General features: G+C 46.4%; 1 protein-coding gene and 1 long non-coding RNA gene across 2 annotated transcripts in view; both read right to left on the bottom strand.

Annotated features, from left to right (window-relative positions):
• LOC144153339 (uncharacterized) overlaps positions 1-2,092 on the bottom strand; it is a 42,892-nt gene extending 40,800 nt beyond the window's left edge. Inside the window, exons 1-2 of the mRNA XM_077684989.1 lie at positions 1,974-2,092; positions 742-810 (exon numbers count right to left, since the gene is read on the bottom strand). Coding sequence (XP_077541115.1) covers positions 742-810; positions 1,974-2,052 — 148 coding nt within the window. The 5' untranslated portion in view covers positions 2,053-2,092. The remainder of the gene's footprint in view (positions 1-741; positions 811-1,973) is intronic.
• Positions 2,093-3,776: 1,684 nt separating this feature from the next.
• Positions 3,777-12,214, bottom strand: LOC144153032 (uncharacterized). The gene is made up of 6 exons (XR_013319273.1): positions 12,191-12,214; positions 11,815-11,838; positions 8,034-8,057; positions 5,400-5,423; positions 4,603-4,632; positions 3,777-3,805 (listed from the first exon to the last, which is right to left on the bottom strand). It is a non-coding gene; the product is annotated as an uncharacterized LOC144153032 (long non-coding RNA).
• Positions 12,215-19,336: the final 7,122 nt, after the last annotated feature.

Here is a 19,336-nt window from a genome sequence, read left to right on the forward strand (position 1 = left end):
TTGTGGCGCAGTGGGTAGAGCACCATGTACATTGCGTTCCGCCCGCAGGGTCGAGGGATCGAAACCGGGCGCCGGATTGTATTTTTTTATATATATAGTAGGGAGGGGTGTGGTGCGGACTACGGACGTCAACGCGGGTGACATCGTGAGTTACTGAAATGCTCTGCATTTAAAAAGTTGCCAGCGTGATGATGTCATTTTAAACGAGAGCACATTCCTAGACAATACAAATTAATTGATTGTAATAGCGTATTTCAGACTATTTCTTCATACTACTCAGGCTAAGGAGCACTATAGGCATGCAACTGTCTTTTGTATACGCTTCCACAATCTACAAATACTTGAGGCGAACTCAGTAGCGGTGAAGGCATAGGCCGAAAATGAAGCTTTTCAGTTCGGTCGACTCACCGATTTAAGATCTTAACTACACTCTTGACCATGAGATTTCAACGAATATGCATGGCCGTCTGAATGCCACTAACAGCTTTCGCGCGCGTGACTTCAAACACACAGGGTGTCGGTAGGTCTTAGAACCGGACCCTTGAATCGTATGCACACTTAAAAATAGTGGTTCACATATCTAGGTACGGGTGACCCGCGCTAAGTGAATGCGTTGCAACGAAATAAAATTCTACATTGCTACAAAAACAATTTAGGTAAATAAGCTCAACCCTGTTGTGGTTAACTGCAGAGACGCAAAATTTAAAGGCTACTGCCGTGCTTGACGAAAAACCTTCAGACCTTTCGTCGTTGCCCGTGTTCTGGTGCCGCTGGTGGTTGCGTTCGCTCTTGCCTCCGTGCTCGTGTCATCTGCGCGGGAAATAAGGCTGCCGTTAGAAATACCGTGGCCGGATTCTCTGGCTACCAATGAGCATTCGTCGACGGACATCGCCACGCAAACGGTATGCTTACCCAGAATATCAATTGAATACAGGATTGTTACATACGAAGTTCCAATTTTTTAAATATTACCGCCTTTTTCTGCCCACCTCAACACTCAGGAAGTAATTGCTCCTCAGCCTGCATGAGTGGCTCGAGCATTGCGCAGGGCAGCAGACCGAAATCCAGTGCATGTGCGGAATGCACGGTGGCAATTACAATGGCCCATGGCAATTCAGCATCAAAATCCAGAACAGTAGTACCTCTGAGATAGGTAACTTGCGAATCTTGGAAGTATTTTTAGCGAACATCACCGTCGATCAACTTAACAAAGCGACGCTGATAATAATAATCAGAAAAAAGAAACGACAAGAAACACTAGGGATCTTAAATATTCAGCCAGGTTGCGTGTCGCCTGCCCTTTCACTACCTTAACCAGTAAGCGAGACAGGCCAACAGCATACAGCCTATACAGCCGCCCTCGGATTTGAAACACGGATGACATTCGAGAAGTGCTGCAGACCTCACGGAACACCCGCCAGAATAAAACCAAAACAGTCAGAGCCATCCACCAATGAGTGGGCTACCCTGCCAAAATCCGAAGCATAAACGATGAAGACTTGTTTCTTTCACGCTTCGTTTCATTATGCATCCTGGCAACTCACCAAGTTTTCCTTGTTACTCAAATTAACCCTTTCATCCCGGACATTTCTATCAAGCAAGGTGATGTTTTCTGTTTTAGTAAATTTGAGGGCTCCCAGAAGCCAACAAACAAAATATAGCGATGGTAGTGCAGCTATTAACTGCTTTATTAACAGGCTAATGGACATCGGTCTATTATAACAGTATGTTGAACAGAAAACATTGTTGCGTCCTTTTCTAAAATGTAGGACCACATGAATTTGCAAATGAAAAACCGAGCTTCGTAGTGCACATATTTATAATGCGTGAGTAAATAGATGAACAGCATGAGTAAATAGATAAATAAATAGCATAGAAAAACAAGACTATCGTAGACGTTTCCACCACGCACTCGATCAACGACTAAACTCCCCGGTCCCTCTCCGCATCCGTGTGGCCGTGGTCAAACTTACCACCTGGCACGATGATTATCACCATGAAGAAGAGGAGCAGGAGAAGGAGGAGAACAACACAAACACCGACCAGGATCATGGTGACCTGACGCCGGGTGTCCTCAGCAACTGGCTCCTCTTTCCTGCAATACAGAGCGGGCACATGTGAGATATCGCTGTAAGGCAAAGGCAATATTTGTTTCATTTTATGTCTGTTGAAAGTATACGGGCGTCTGTTTGTTCCGGTTTGAAGATGCTCCATCAATACCCACACCCAATTGACTAAGACCTAATGGCAAAAAAGGACGTCTATCTCCAGAGCTTTTCGTGCCGATTGATAAATCATGCCTCCAAAGTGTCCTATATTTTATAAGAGTTATATATACTCAACACCACGACGGTTAGTTATCTCCACCATACAGCAGCTGTGAGAAAATTGGGAATTTTTTATGATTTAGTTTTTACTATTTATCTAGACAGTGGTACTAAAGAGAATCGGAAAGCAATTACAAAACGACTACCTGTTCACCTTTGAGCTTGGTACTGGGTTGTGTGCCCATACTTTTATTTGTTGTGTTAATATGAGCAGTGGAGTAAAAATATTCATTTTCTGGAGTGGTTATATCTACGAAAGCGCTGGACGGTGCTGCTTTATTCATAAAAGTACAAACGCATCGTCACACTGGCCCCGCGTGTTGGCTCGAATGGTAAATAAATAAAACTGCAGGAAATGCAATTGAATACAGTTTTTTGATTAGTGTAAAACTGAGTTTGTTGTGGCATTATTTTAAGCAGAAGGTTGATTTGATTGATTGTGGCGTTTAACGCGCCGACGCAACGCAGGCGATGAGGCGCGCCGTAGTGGAGGGCTCCGGATTAATTTTGACCACCTGGGGATCTTTATCGTGCGCCGAAATCTCGTACACACGGGCGTTTTTGCTTTTCGCCTCCATCAGAAAAGCGGCCGCCGCGGCCGGGAATCGAACCCGCGACCTCGTGCTCAGCAGCGCAACGCCTTAGCCACTGAGCCACCGCGGCGGGTTATTTTAAGCAGAAAGGAGTTTTAGGGTCGTTGATAAGCTGTAAATCACAGGCACAGACATGCCTCTCAAAACTGAACGCGCACAGTGCTGCTTTGGGCTTAGTGGGAATTAAACTACGCACTGACCGTTTCTTAAGTGTAAAAAAGTGTGATTCCAGATCTCTGATATTGTATTTGTCGATTTGTCGTTTTGACTTCCGTAATCACCCGCCGCGGTGGCTCAGTGGCTAAGGCGTTGCGCTGCTGAGCACGAGGTCGTGGGTTCGATTCCCGGCCGCGGCGGCCGCTTTTTTGATGGAGGCGAAAAGCAAAAACGCGCGTGTGTACGAGATTTCGGCGCACGTTAAAGATCCCCAGGTGGTCAAAATTAATCCGGAGCCCTCCACTACGGCGCGCCTCATCGCCTGCGTTGCGTCGGCGCGTTAAACCCTACAATCAATCAACTTCCGTAATCAAGAGTGCACCTAAGCCTCCATATTAAGCAAACGTGGTGACCTGATATTTCATCGGGGTCGTTAGGGTGAAATAGCCATAAAAAATCACTTACTTGGTGGCTGTAACAAACGCAAAACGCGAGGCTTAAAACGACACCCAGTAAAAATGCACGCAACAACACTCCGCCTATACCGTGGTATGCAGAGAAATAACCATTACCCCCTGATCTCTTCCTTTTAGATTTTAAACGAATCTGAAGAAGTGTGTATATTTCGCGTATTTTAAACTGGCAGTCAGTAACCAGTCGTGTTTGCTTATTTTTCCCCCCAGCATCCCGTTGAAAGGAACTTACATTCGGATTCTTGGCTAGACGTGTCTGAAAAATGACAACAAAAAATCCCCATCATGATAATTCCATGTTTTCTATCGTCGAGACCTGCTCAATGCAATTTTATTTTAATAGAAGATGGACACAAAAACGCGGGAAAAACATTTGCCTGGTTTACAACTCGACAAAATTTCAGCAAAAACCAGACTAATCTTCGCTCTTATTAGAAGTAACAGCCCCGTACCACACTTCACCCGTTATAACAGAAAAACAGTCCGCAAAGTCTACGACTGATTGATGTCTGTACCATATTTTTCACACAAATATCGTGCGCGGGCTTTTATTACATTTATTCGCGCATAAGTCGGTACTCCCAGGCAAAGCCAAGCCCACCCTGAAACTGAGGGGAGTAGCATTCGTCTCTTTCTTTACGATGTTCCAAACCCCTCGGAGCAAAGGATTAACTCCTGCTGGGTCATTACCGCGAGAGAGGTATGTCGCTTTAGTCGCAAGATCACGTGAAAGCAAATCATAAAAACCGAAAAATAGGTAACAATGAAAACAGGGTTGCTGGCGGTCCTTTGCTACCGAAACAGCCACATAGCAAATGAGGTCTGACGTGCAAATGAGGTCTGACGTTTGTGCCTGGGCTAAAGACCTACATGGTCTCAGATCCGCATGAGCAATAAGCTACATGAAAAACCATCAATAGTTGCTTCCTCACTGAATGAATGCTAGGATTCGCCAAGAAGATTTGGAAACATTGAATCGTTGGTGTTCCGCGAGATCATTCATGTGCAATAAGTACACAAAAGAAGTGGTGGAAAATGTGCACAAAGACTTACCCTGAGTACTTCCTGCCGCGCAAGTTCTCCCTGGAAAGTATCGGAATTATTCAGGAGTTCCCCGTGCTCGCCAAACGTGACAATGCGTTTTCTGTTCAGCGTGTTACACGGTAGCCTATAATGTGCATAAATCAAAGATTTTCTACTTACGTGTAAGCCCTGCTACGTCACTTGTGGTGCCATCGGGTTTTATTCGACAAATAACCCTCATATGCATTCTTACGATTCATCGGGTTAACTGCATTAATTCTGGAGTTCTGTGCAGATACAACACGTACAAATGTTTGCGTGTTTCCACAGTTTTTTCGTGTTCGGTTTGCCGGTTTTATTTCTGCACCTGAGGGCTATTTGTGGAGAGAAGAGACTTTTTTTATTTTGTTTTGTCACGTCTTTGAAGACGAGTCTCTCTTAGGCTGCATAAACGCTAAGCTTTTGCGGGTTTCAGTGAAAAAAAGATGCGCGCGTTGGTCATACGTTTTACTTAGCGCAAAGAAGACCTCAGGCACATGTGAGGCCAAATATAACGAGTAGCTCCCGGTTAAGAGCAGACGTTGGGATGGTTCTTAAAGTATCAAGCGGAAAAGAGGAGTTAATATTCCAGAAAGTCCCCAGCAAGGCGAACAAACGTCGTAAACGAACATCCCTCAGTTCCAAGTACTTTACAATAGTGCAATTAATATGATTCCGCTAAGACCGTTAAGAATAAGATGACCCACTCCGACGCATTAACCTCTAACTACGATAATCAGGTCGTTGACGTTTCTACAAGGAGGTTTCACAAGAATTGAAAAACTTACATGCGGAAGCTAGGCCAGACGTTGCTGAAAAATGACAGCAAAAAATCCCCACCATGTTAATTCCTCGATCACGTGTATACGCATGTAGAACAGCAAAACGTTTTCTTATAGCCGCTAAATTTGGCGGAGCCTTCAGGAGATCGATGACGCAATAGAAAAACGTTGAAAAATTTTTTAGGCCATGTTCACGTTTGGTTGGTTTAGCTTAGGTTTCCTTCACACAGAAAGCACTACAGCGTAAAGCACCACAAACGATACAGCGCTGACGATCACATTGGGTACATAGACAATTTTTAAGCAGCAGAGACACTCGCCTGCAGGCTTCGTACTCCTTGACTCAACTGAGGAAATACCAGCCACACGATCCTATCGAACCCACCAGCAACAACCCGAATCGAGAGAACCCCGCCGCGTTTGCAAAACCGGCCTCGCACCCTATTAGTACACAAGACGTCATGGTTCTTGCACGGAACGAGGCTGCCCACGTCAAAACTCGAAACTTCTTCACTTAGGTACTTCCAAAAGGATCTTGAAGTGCAGAGGTGCGCTGCCTGACACGAAAACGTAGAACAGGGAGAATTACAAAAACAGACAAGGTGGGGCGCAAACTATCAACTCTTTATTATTTTGTGAAGGAGGGTGGTTATATATGATGGACATGAAAAACAAACGCGAAAATATAACAACAAAATGCAACACGTGGCATGATATCTATTCACTTAGGAAACCTGTTTCACGCGTGCAAATCCGGATTGAAGGGGTTCTAACGCAGTCTCCCTCCAGTCCTGACAACATTGCAAATGCTTCGAAGATTTCGCGGGTAATCTTGTCATTGGAGCGGAACAAGATGGTTGACCCCTCAAAATCGGGCGAACAACTCTTATCGCAACTCTCACCATGCGCGGCCAAGTTTTCATTTACCGCCAGTTGCGCGCAAGCATTGTGATGTTTCCATAATCTGTCGTTGAGACAGCGGCCCGATTGCCCCACGTAATACCTACCACAGGATAGGGAGATCCTGTATACAATACCCTCTGCGCAGTTCGCGAACTGGCGCCTGGGCCGTGTGCCACGTTCGAAACCTTTTTCCGTCTTCAGATTTGCAACCTTGCACAGCCCTTTGCACATTTTAGAGACCAGATTGTACAGATTCGTTTTAGAGACCAGATTGAGATGACATGCAGCGACTCCCTATACCTTATGAACTCCAAGTTTATGAAAAACTAGTGCCAAGCCCAGGCAGAGACCTTAGGTGAGCGCCTGTTCGAGGCTTACTTCCGGGCGTTACCAAGGAAAGAAAAAATCAACCAGTGCGGGAAGCTGCCAGTCCCCAATCTATAAGGTCAGGAACTCCCACAGCATGTGCAAGACACCCTTGAAAAGGGGACTAAGTTTGCTGTTCCTCTTGCCACAAAGTCTATTGATCTTCTGGCAATGACACACCGTCTAGGAAACGCTTTATGAGAAAGTGAACGAGAATCGTGCACCTCGGAGGCAGTTAAATGTGTGACGTCAGTGAAATGCAAGGGAGTAGGAAGGAAATGGCATTCAAACTGACAAAAGTTTTTCCGAGAAAACAGCTTGCGGCTAGTGCAGGCTGACAAGACCGGTGAATCAGTCGTTTTAAACAATGACCTATACCAAGCGAAGGCTCATAGTTTGTATAAGAATTTCCAGAGAGCAGAAGATATGTTGCAGAAAGCTTTAAAGCGGTCCGCACATCAGCAGGGAAGTTCTGTAAGGAGGCAGGACTTGAGAGGTTGGCGAAAAGAATCGAGTTCGCTAAGGAACTGTGCCTGCGCCCTTTCTTCACTCTGAAAACCACACGGAAAGCGCACCCTTCAGGGTTATCGTCGAAGACGCGGCAACATGGCACCGGGCTACGGCTCGTTACCTACAGTCCCACTTGAAGAAACTATACATGTGAACGACCCCTTCCTCATTGGCAACTCCGAGGGTGTCCATCGCTGAGGGCCCTGTCAGCCCACGTCCGCATTTAGTCTCAGCCTCCCCTTGGTTTTGCCAAGAAATAAAAATCAAATACTCAAATATATAAACACCCTCCTTCAAATGATAATAAGCAGTTGATAGTTTGCGCCTCAGCTTGTCTGTTTTTTTGTGATTCACCGTGTTCTACGTTTTCGTGTCAGGCAGCGGACCTGTACACTTCAAGATGTTAAAACAACTAGCCCATCCCCAAGTGTTGCTCTTCCAAAGCAATGCCAGGTCAAAACGAACAAGAGATACCCTGCTACGCAGGCCTTACTTACACTCGCCCCTACCTAAATACTACATGGAACACACATTCGTAAATCCACAGCACCAGTTTTTTTGTCCCCAACTACGACGCCTAACAGGCACTCAATATATTGAATGTTCTTATAAATTAGGACTCCTTACTCTCCCAGGGGTGCAATTGATAAATGTAGCCGCATCAAGCTCTTACAGCAAGCATAACAGGACGACACTGCAAAGATTTCAATGGCAAGACAAAGTACTGGACAATGACGGCAGAACGCATAGCTGAAGAGAAGCAAACAAGACAACGTCAGCGGAAACATTTTAACTTAACAACTGAACAGAAATTCACTGCGTTAACAGGCAGGCAGCATAAAAGAATTGAAAGGTACTTACAGTCTGGAGCTGGGCCTGACGTTGCTGAAAAATGACAGCGAAAAATCCACACCGTGTTAATTCCTCGGTCACCCGGATACGCACAGAGAACAGCTAACGCTTTTCTTACAGCCGCTAAATTTGGCTGAGTCTTCATCAAGTTCAAACGCAATATAAGAACCCTGAAGAAAATTGTTAGGCCGTGTTCACGTTTGGTTGGTTTAGCTTAGGTTTGTTTACCTCAGGTAACCTTCACAAAAAACATTCAGCAAGTGTTTCACCGCTCAATTCTCATTGGTAAAATTTGGCCTTAAGGTGAAATCCACAAGGGCCCCATCCTACGAAATAGCGCCCTTGTTGTCCGGTAAAGAAAATAGCGTAGTAGGCTTTCCCTCGCGAGAACACCCTATATATTATAGTGTACAACGTAAAAGCACTATTCATTTTTACTTCTAGTTGACAAATGCTTTCTTTCCTCCTCGGAATACTCTTGAACACATTTAAATCGGCGAGAGGGCGCTGTATCAAGGATGCAATCATGGAGCGACTCTGATGGCTCACCGTATGCGCGCATTGAAGCATGTGTCAAATTCGGGTGAGCGGCTAGTCCCGGGAGCCTAATGTTCGACCAATCATGAATCGCATCGCACCGCTTTCTCGGTCATGTGTCTTGATCTTAGCACGTGTAAGCGATGTACATGCACTCTCTCTGATTCGGAGGTTCAAATAAACTTAAAACACCGTTATAGTATCTTAAGCGGAGGTTTTGCATTGGGGACATTACAAGACAGCAAATGTGTGTGTAAGGTGTAGCGATAAAGCCTGCCCGTACTCAAGTGAAACCCAGGGAGGAGCGAAACATGCAGTGTATAAGTGCATGTATAAGTGCATCTCTTGCCACACGGCGCGCTCTGATTGGATGCCGGAGAAGCGCCGGTGGGAGTAGAAACCGTACGCTTGCTAAAGCGGTGGCGCCCTCTCGTGTTTAAGGGGATATAGGCAATTTTCATACTTAATCTTATTTTTGGAGTAGTGCCAGGGGTTAACACGAGCGCCATGCAATGCCCACGCCTCGCCCTGGGGGCTCTTCCTCGGTCATCAACGAGGTCCCGGAACCAGGTAAATACGCCTTTTTTTGTTTCGAACGACCATACGACCCCATCAGGCCTACCGTGTACAACCGGGTGGGTATTTGAGTAACACAAATTATAACACGTCTACAAACAGCTGCTCCTTGTGCTTGACGATTGCTGAAGCAGACAGGGAGCGGTCCACAATTTTTTTAATCGTGTTAGTTTATTTTGAGCCGGTTTTATCCATTGCACACTTGTTTTCGTAGGTGTTACGTTCTAGCGCGAGACGTCGGAAAACGAGTGTCCCGGAGTTTTAGTACCGTGACTACACGACACAACGACTACAGGAGACTTCCACAGCCCGAGCCCTACTCACGTGAATTTGAGTGCCTTTGCATTAAGTGGAAATGCTAACTTCGCATTGAGTGGACATGCTAACTCAGCTCCAACGGTAACGTTCCAGAAGCTTTACACACGTGAGTAAGCGCCTGCGCGTCCTTGCGGTAATTAAAGAGCAAATACTAAACGACCTAGCCGTAAGTCTCCAAAATCTATTTCCTCTTAAGTAGCGCCATGGCGCTCTTACATTAATAAAGAGCAATTACTAAACCACCTCAGCCGTAAATCTCAAAATACTCCACTCACGTGAGTTTGAGTGCTGTCGCCGGTATCCTAATTATAGAGAAAATACTAAACCACCTCCACCGTAAAGCTCCAGAAGCTTTACTCTCGTGAGAGCGCGTTGGCATCCTTATCATAAGTAAAGAGCAAATACTAAACCACCTAAAACGTAACCCCTACACGTGTGAGTTTGGGCGCCTTCGCGTCCTTTTGTAATTAAAGAGCGAATACTAAACAACCTAACCGTAAGGGTCCTAAAGCTCTGTTCCCACGAAATAGAGCCTTGGCGCACTTATCCTTATTAAATAGCACGTACTACCACCTCAGCCGTAAATCTCAAAATGCTCTACACACGTGAGTTTGAGCGCATTGGCGTCCTTATCCTAATAAGGAGCAAATACTAAACCACCTCCGCCGTAAAGCTCCAGGAGCTTTACTGACGTGAGTGAGCCTTGGCGTCCATATCGTAAACAACATCAGCCGTAAACCCTACACACGTGAGTTTGAGCGGCTTCGCGTCCTTATCGTAATTAAAGAGCGAATACTAAACATCTAATTCTAAGGCTCCAAAATCTCTGTACTAAACTACCTCCACCGTAAAGCTCCATAAATGTTTCTGACGTGCGTTTGAGCACTTTAGACAATGCCACTTAGCAAGCCTTCCTTGAAAACTCTAAATGCGACCGCGTGTGGTCATCGTTCATCAAATCTTTCACTTCACGGTGTCCCTTCATAACCGCAAACTACGTTTTGAACCGGACCCCTTCAATCCGCAACCCTCTACACACCAGCGAAGAGCAACCAACGAATGCCTAGAGGAGAGCATAGCAAGATGCACCCCAGCAAGCCACTGACAATTATCGCCTCCTTTCGACACAGACGCCTCACATCAGAAGCTCCAAATCTACCCCACTGATCACCGATGCCCGCACGAGAGGCCGAGCCCCTAAAAATGCTCACCCCACAGTCATCATACAGTAATCTTAGGCTTGTAAATAACCACAGTCCGCGTACTTGGCGTACATTTCTACTACAATGACTCTGCTGCTACAAGAATACGAGGCTCTACATGCAGACAGAACCCGGCACCTGTAAACTAATCCAAGAACTGCGTGCCAGCCGCATCCCCTGTGGCAGCCGTTTTATCAACCTGTAACCGCAACATGTCGGAAAAGTTCCCGCCGCCCTCCTCAGGAAAGCCCACAAAGCAGCCCTCAGCCTCCCAACCCACATATCAATTGGTCGTGTTTTAAAACTCAGCTTGAGTATTAAACTAAACCTACTACTGGTAGCGCAGTGCCCATCACATTTTTACACGCTCGCACTGAAACCAGCGCCCAGAAGAGTTTTCCAGGACATCTGACGCACCGCCCGATCGGCACAGCAAGCAGCACAGCGTAAAGGCTCCTCGACAAACGATACAGCGCAGACGATCACATTGGGTGCATGGACAATTTTTAAGCAGCAGAGACACTAGCCAGCAGGCTTTGTACTCCTCGACTCAACTGAGGAAATAGCAGCCACCCGGTACTATCAAACCCACCAACAACAACCCGACTCGAGAAAACCCCGCCGCCTTGGCAAACCGGCCTCTCGCCCTTTTTGTACAGCACACCTCATGGTTCTTGCAGAGAATGAGGCGGCCTACGTCACAACTCGAAACCTCTTCACTTAGGTACTTCCAAAACCAATGCCAGGTCAAAACGAACAAGACACCCTGTCACGCAGGCCTTGATTACACTCGCCCCTACATAAATACATTATGGAACACATATTCAGCAATCCACAGCACAACTAATTTGTCCCAAACTACGACGCCCAACAGGAGATCAATAAAATGAATGTTCTTATAAATTAGGGCTCCTCACTATCCCAGGGGTGCAATTAATAAATGTAGCCGCATCGAACTCTTACAGCAACCATAACAAGAATATACTGCAGAGACTTTGATGAACAAGGCAAGACAAAGTACTTGACGGTGGCGGCAGAACGCATACTGGGGGAAGAGCAAGCAAGACAACTTCAGCGGAAACATTTTAAATTAACAACTGAACAGAAATTCACTGCGTTAACAGGCAGACAGCATAAAAGAATTGAAAGGAACTTACAGTCGGCAGCTGGGCCAGACGTTGCTGAAAAATGACAGTGAAAAATCCCAACCATGTTAATTCCTCGTTCACGCGTATACGTGTAGAGAACAGCTAGCGTTTTCCTTATAGCTGCTAAATTTCGCTGAGTCTTCAAGTTCAAACGCAATACAAGAACCTTGAAGAAAATCGCTGGCCATGTTCACGTTTGGTTGGTTTAGCAATATACTGAAGAGACTTCGATGAACAAGGAAAGGCAAAGTACTGGACGGTGGCGGCAGAACGCATAGTGGGGGAGAACCAAGCAAGACAACGTCAGCGGAAACATTTTAAATTAACTAACAGAAATTTACTGCGTTAACAGGCAGGCAGCATAAAAGAATTGAAAGGTACTTACAGTCAGCAGCTGGGCCAGACGTTGCTGAAAAATGACAGTGAAATATCCCAACCATGTTAATTCCTCGTTCACGCGTATACGTGTAGAGAACACCTAGCGTTTTTCTTATAGCTGCTAAATTTCGCTGAGTCTTCATCAAGTTCAAACGCAATACAAGAACCTTGAAGAAAATCGTTAGGCCATGATCACGTTTGGTTGGTTTAGCTTAAGTTTGGTTCCCTCAGGTTACCTTCACAAAAAACATTCAGCAATTGTTTCACCGCTCAATCCTCATTGGTAAAATGTGGCCTTAAGGTTAAATCCACAAGGGCCCCATCCTACGAAATAGCGCCATTGTTGTCCGGTAAAGAAAATAGCGCAGTCGGCTTTCCCTAGTGGGAACACCCTGTATATTATAGTGTACAACGTAAAAGCACTATTCATTTTTACTTCTAGTTGACAAATGCTTTCTTTCCTCCTCGGGATACTCTTGAACACATTTAAATCGCCGGGAGGGCGCTGAAACAAGGATGCAATTATGGAGCGGAAAAAGTGAGTGGGCTGTCTCTGATGGCTCACCGTATGCGCGCATTGAAGCATGTGTCAAATTCGGGTGACAGGTTAGTCCCGGCAGCCTAATGTTCGACCAATCGTGCATCACATTGCACCGCTTTCACGGACATGTGTCGTGGTCTCAGCACATGTAAGTGGTGTACATGCGCTCTCTCTGGTTCTGAGATTCAAAGTAACGTAAAACACCGTTATATATATCTTAAGGGGAGATTTTGCATTCGGGACGTTACAATAGAGCTAATGTGTGTGAGAGATATAGCGATAAAGCATGCCCTTTGAGCTACACAAGCTTGAAACAAGACACCAATAGGTGGCTACCGTTTTCTGGGCAGATCGAAACGCATTCAAACGAACTGCGACCTCGTGCTGAAGAGAGTTTCACTCATTAAAAGACATGTGAGCATGAGCAGGTGACGATCATGGCAGATAAAAATCCCGGACCAACTCCACTAACTTGAAACCGAGGAGCGAAACATGCAGTGTATAAGTGCATTCAAAGATTGTAAGTCTCTTGCCATACGGCGCGCTCTGATTGGACGCCGGAGAAGCGCCGGTGGGAGTAGAAACCGTACGCTTGATAAAGCGGTGGCGCCTTCAGGCGTTTAGGTGGATATAGGAAATTTGCCTACCCAATCTCATTTTTGGGGTAGTGAGAGGGGTCAACACGAAGGCAATGGCAATGCCCACCCCTCGCCCTGGGGGCTCTTCCTCGGTCATCAACGAGGCCCCATCACCGAGGCAACATCACCGACTGGACATATGTTCGCAAGAACGACTCCCTTGCCACCCTTAGCCCAAACCTGGACGAATGCACCCAAGCCTTTGAACAATGGGCCTGGAAATATCCAGCTCATTGCCCTCACCAATGACACTTCTTCGATGGACCCCCACCTTATGCATATTTTGAAGACTACGCAGTGTTACAAAACCGTGGAGACGCCAAAAGCACGATGGAGCACATAAAAAGGTAATTCCCCTCCACCAACAAAGCTCAGGCATATGCAGCCCCACTCCAAACCAAAACCTGTGCGCCCTTTGTAACAAAGTTCTCTAAGGAAAGTGCTAGACTCCCACGCAGTCGAACCAAACCACACACCTCATACGAAATGCCGCCCTCCCAGAAAAGACCGGCGAACCTTCACCTCTTAGGAGGTCGTGCAACCCACTCCTTCATACCCGACACGCGGTGCAGCGGGCGAACTAACGATTCATTCGACATTTTATTCACTCTAGCCAGACTAGGACCTATCATGGACCGGCTAACCTCAAACACCATGCCTGGTAAAGACCATATCACCTATCGCACCGTTCGAGACCTAAACGACTATGCCCTTTAAGCTATTCTTGACTACTACAGTTATCACTGGCAAGAGAGCACTTAGCCAGAACAATGGCGGCTTTTAACATCACGGTATTCCCGAATACTAACAAGCCCTCACCTTAAAATGCGTAGAGCGGCGTTTAAACACGTCCTTTCAATGTTAAACCCCGTATGAAACCACCAGTTTCATACATCCGTTTCCCCGCCGCCCACTTCCTCAATCTTTACTGTCTTTCACTGACAAAAATAAATGTGCAATTGATGCAGGAAATTAGGCTGGAGCACTTTCGATTGATATGACAAAAGCTTTCGATTGGGTAAATCCCTACATTCTCTTAAATATTCTAGCAGCAATACGCGTTGCAGGTCCTGCTCTGTCAGTAATTCAAAGCTTCCGATCTTATAAATCAAGCAATCTGTACTCGCAAAATTTTTCAAACTTTAAAACCACAAACAAAAGCCGGCCTTAATGAAATACTTGGTTCTCTCCTCTTCTTGATATATTAATAACTGCCTGATTCTGTTTCCTACTGCGAAGCCTTCTTGTACGCCGATGACCCTACAATATTATCTACTGAGTCTCAATTTCATGACTAAAATCCTACCTCTGACATTATTACCATTACGCTGTGGTGTCGCCAAAACTGTCTGCATATTAACATATTTAAAACAACGTTCATGATCTTTCATTCCAGTGAGCGGCACATTCCTCATTGCCGAATAATATGTACTCACAATCATAATATTCAAGCAGTGAACCAATTCATATTTCTAGGAAGTGTTCTTAATAGTCATTTAAAATATACATTTCACATTTAAGGACTAGAGCTGTTCATTAAATCATGTATTACTCAAAGCGAGCCATTTTTAATGTATTTACCCTATTTTATCTTTACTATGCTTTTATTCAGAGCAATTTTACATACTGCTTTTGGCACCGCTTAAAACACCTAAACTCAGGCCAATCGAATATTTACTTTCAGTTCATTCCGTATGCAGGCTTCTTCACTGCTTCTCGATGAATTAGTCAAATATATCTTGCCCGATTGGTTGTCTAGTAAAACTTTGCCGCCCTCTTGTTTTGGAGTTCCCTGATAACGTTAAACTCCCTTCGTCGTTGCATATATTCAATCCACGTTTTTTTCTACAGTCATTACCACCTACGCACTTTTTATTGTCAATATGCAAATGCCCATCCCTGTTTCCTTTGACTAAGTGTTAGTTTTATTGATTGATTTGCTCATGTACTGCCAACAATTGAAGTACCATTGTCTATGTGATTACACAAAGTCCCGTTTCAGCCCTTGGCCCTGAGACAATTCTGTGTTATCACCCGTGTACATATCATTGAATAATTAAACACTATTGTGGTTATGATTCTGATTCTGAGCTCCCTGCCAGTTATCGCCTACATCCTTGAAATCCTCCTTCGGTAAAATCTACGAACGTCTAGCGCAGAAACGCTTAACTACCAACCTTGAAGAGCACGACCTATAACCCACCAACAGTGTTCAGCTTTCTCTAAAATCTGTCTACACAAGACTTTCTTATTTAAATAAAGCAGAATATACTTGACCACCTCAGCCATCACGCTCCAAATACCCTGCTCAAGTCGATAAGCACACCTTCAAAACTGAAACACCTGAAGCCATCCTTGAAAACCTCTACCAGGCGAAATGCCTCCACCGAATCTCGTTTTGTCAAGGTGTTCAAGGGATACCGCAAAGCCATGATCCGACTCGGACTCTTCCAGTCACCAACCGACACAAGCCAAGGCACTCGGCAACAATCCGTAAATTCACACCTGTTTAATAGGTCCTCAAACTTCCAAGCCAACTACACAAGATCCCCAGCATTCATCAAGTGCTTTATGTGGACATTATAATATAGACAACACATGCCTCCAACCTACCACCGCAAGATGCACTCCTTCAAGCCATTTATACCACCATCCTCTACCTTTAATCCGGAGGCCCCCCAGAAAACTCTAAGAATATGCCCTCCTGACCTTCCGTGCCGGCACCAGAGGCCAACACCCTACGACTCCCCGAGATACACTTGTCCTTCAGGAATCACTTATTCACCAAGTAACTACGTTCCACTTAATGGGCGCACATTTCCGCTACGATGGCTCCGGAGTTGCGCTCTTATCACAACCTCAATAAACAATCACGTAGCTAGCCCACCTCACACAAAGAGTACGAGGCCCTACATCAAGGAGGTTGTATAAGGAAGTTTCATGCAACATCGTTGCTCTACACCCGGACCTAAGAACCCGATACACCTACAAGCAAATCCAACCGCTGATATTCAGCCGCATTGCCAATGTTAGCCCATTTGTCAACCGAAAGCCGCAACACGTCCGCAAGCTGGACATCCGCCTCTAGAAGGCCCGCAAAGCAGCCCTCAGCCTTTCAACCTAATTAATAATCGATCTTCTCAAAATCAGCCACCATATTACACTAAACAAACTCTTGTTAGCCCAGCGATATCACACATCGGTAGGCTCGCAGTGATACCAGCAAGTACACAAACCTTTCGGGACATCGGGCGCACCCTCCCCTTCGGCGGAGAAAGTGCCCCAACGGATGCCTCTGAATTTAGAGTTACTCTACCTCTAAAGGTTTATTGTGTCCCGGGCACATGCATTCTACTTAATCCAAGGTCAATCCAAGGCTCCTCGCCAAACAATACAGCGGAGACGCTCGCACTCGGTACATGGACATTGCTCAAACTACATACCACTCGCCCTCAACCTTCGTATTCCTCGGCTCACTCGGCAAATGCCAACTATGGCCTCTGATCGAACCTTACATGCAGCAACTGCTGAAGCGCTTTGCCGTCGCACCCGCCAAAGAAACCATCCAGTGACAGCCCCACTTGGGCAGCATTGCGAACTCGCAACACGCCTGCCGCCTGTACCAAGCTGGCCTCGCACTTCTCTGCGTTATCCAGATCGTTATCCAGAAGCGGGAAGAGCCGTCCTAGCCAAGATAGGATGGCAGGAAGCTTATCACCAAGTGAAGGGCCCCATACCCAAGAACTGGGCCGAAGTAATTGAAACCAAACCACTACCCTGGAATATGAAACCGGACCGCAACGAGGGACGAAGAGGGGCCAGAGCGAAAGCCCTAGCCAAAACTCTGGAACAAGAAGACGGGATCTTGTATACGGACGCCTCGCTGCCCAAGTTTTCAACGAAAGCAACGATCGCCGTCACGAAACTAAACAAACTAGTCACGTGTGCATTCATTGCGTCACCCTCCCCCGAGGAGGCCGAAGAAGCAGCAATAGCCATTGCCCTAACTCAACCTGGCACAAAGAAGATAATCACGGACTCCCAGAAGGCTTACAGAAACTTCAGGAAAGGATGGGTGTCTCTAGCGGCGCTGAGAATCCTTAAAAAGAAAACGCCTCCAAACCATAAGACAGAGCTAGTATGGGTACCGGCACACTCAGCGGTGGAGGGCAATGAATTTGCCCACCAACAGGCCCGAGAAATCAACCTCCGGGCTGAGGGGCCAGAGCAACAACCCATCACGAGCTGCAAAGATATCTTAACTCATTACAGGGGCGGCAGAAAACGCTTCCCCGAACCACACCGCTCCTTTAGTAGAACCCAGCAAGCCATTTATAGACAGATCCAAGCCGGATCCTTCCCGAGTCCATACCTCCAGAACAAAATGTACCCAGAGAGACACAAAAAGGAATGCAACTTTTGCAAACAACCTGGCACACTCCGACATGTCATAGGGGAGTGCAATTTCTCGAAAACGTTCCCCCCGCTCCTCCCCCTACCCAATAATGCCCTTATCGAGCGATGGGAGATCTTGCTGTCCAGCCCCGCCTTGGAAGACCAGCAAGCACTGATCACCAGGGGCCAGGAGGCACTGGAAGCATATGGTACCCGAGAAGAGGGAATCACCCCATCTAGCGCTTAAGCGCTACATGCTCAATAAAGTTGTTCCTCCTCTTCCTCCTCCTCTCCCGCGATCGCTAATACCTGGCCACACGGGCCTTGTAGGGAATGAGACGGCCCACGATGCAGCCCCGAATGCCAGGTCGATACGTACAAGAAACCCCCTGTAACGCAGGCCTTGATTCCCCTCGACCCTACACGCAGCTTCATTCTGCGCAAACAAGGACGTGCCGCCCAGCTTACCGCCCTTTCTTAGCATCATGCGCGTGCTTTTCGGTGACTACGAGGAAACACTACGACCATACCATTCTGTCCTACACCGCCCAGTGTCTTCTTCACTGAAACTCCCCAGAGTACGACACCACACTTTCAATTCAGTATCTAGTATACTCCCCACTCCACCACCCTCACCCCACCTCACAACTTTCCTTGGGTAGTGGGTGTTCGCGCTGACAAGCTCCGCTGCGTATTGCCGAATCCCCCTGCTGAAACGAGCCACGGATGCAGAGCGGGCCCGCGGCCCCCTGGACACAGGAGGCTGACCACACCCAGTTCCCCTACCGTTTAAGCACAGTAAAAAACGCTTTCCACCACCACCAAACGAGTGCTGTGTTTTGAAAGGAACCATTGCAGTTGCACTATCAGGCGGTCTTTACGCGATAATTGAGTGAAGAAAAATCCGAAATCAGTGACGCCTATAACTCCTGCGGAACTGAAAAAAAGACGACACCCTTCATAATCGATACCACCCCATAGCCTGCGTGGTTCGCATGTGCGAAGCTAAGTCAGATGAGTATGCCGCACGCACCGGGCAAGAATTATGTTCACGCGTCGTCATGGCGCCAATTTTCCATCAATTCTCATACTCTGAACGGTCGGCGGCAAGCCCTACAGGGCCCAGGCATGGTATCCATTATCCGTACATGGACATAATGGCTGTTTCACCAAACCATCGACCGACTGATTGAGTGAAAGACTCATCGTAGTCTGGCTAAAACTGCCGGACCTAGAGACTTAATTTCGAACGTACATTTCTCTCGCAGTGCGGAGGCTCAAAAAGGCAGGATTCTTAACAATTGCAGCATTAACGGAGTGCAAGAGGAAAACCGTTTGCATGAATTTCTCGTTGATTATCTCACTTGCTATGGGCAAGATATCAAACTGCTTGCTCATATACGAGTACCGCGTGCAAATGTCAAACAGGTTTCGGCCTAACTAACGCGTGTGTGCGAAACAAAGACCACGAAAGTGGGTTACGGATATGGATTTCTTCTTGTGGCCCTTCTTTTTACCCAAGTAGTTTTTGCAGACAGACCATCATCATCATCATCATCATCATCACCAGCCTATCTAC

The sequence above is a fragment of the Haemaphysalis longicornis genome, unplaced genomic scaffold (genome assembly GCF_048455015.1).
Source record: "Haemaphysalis longicornis isolate Haplotype H1 unplaced genomic scaffold, Haemaphysalis longicornis Haplotype H1 scaffold_9, whole genome shotgun sequence".
Taxonomy (NCBI): domain Eukaryota; kingdom Metazoa; phylum Arthropoda; class Arachnida; order Ixodida; family Ixodidae; genus Haemaphysalis; species Haemaphysalis longicornis.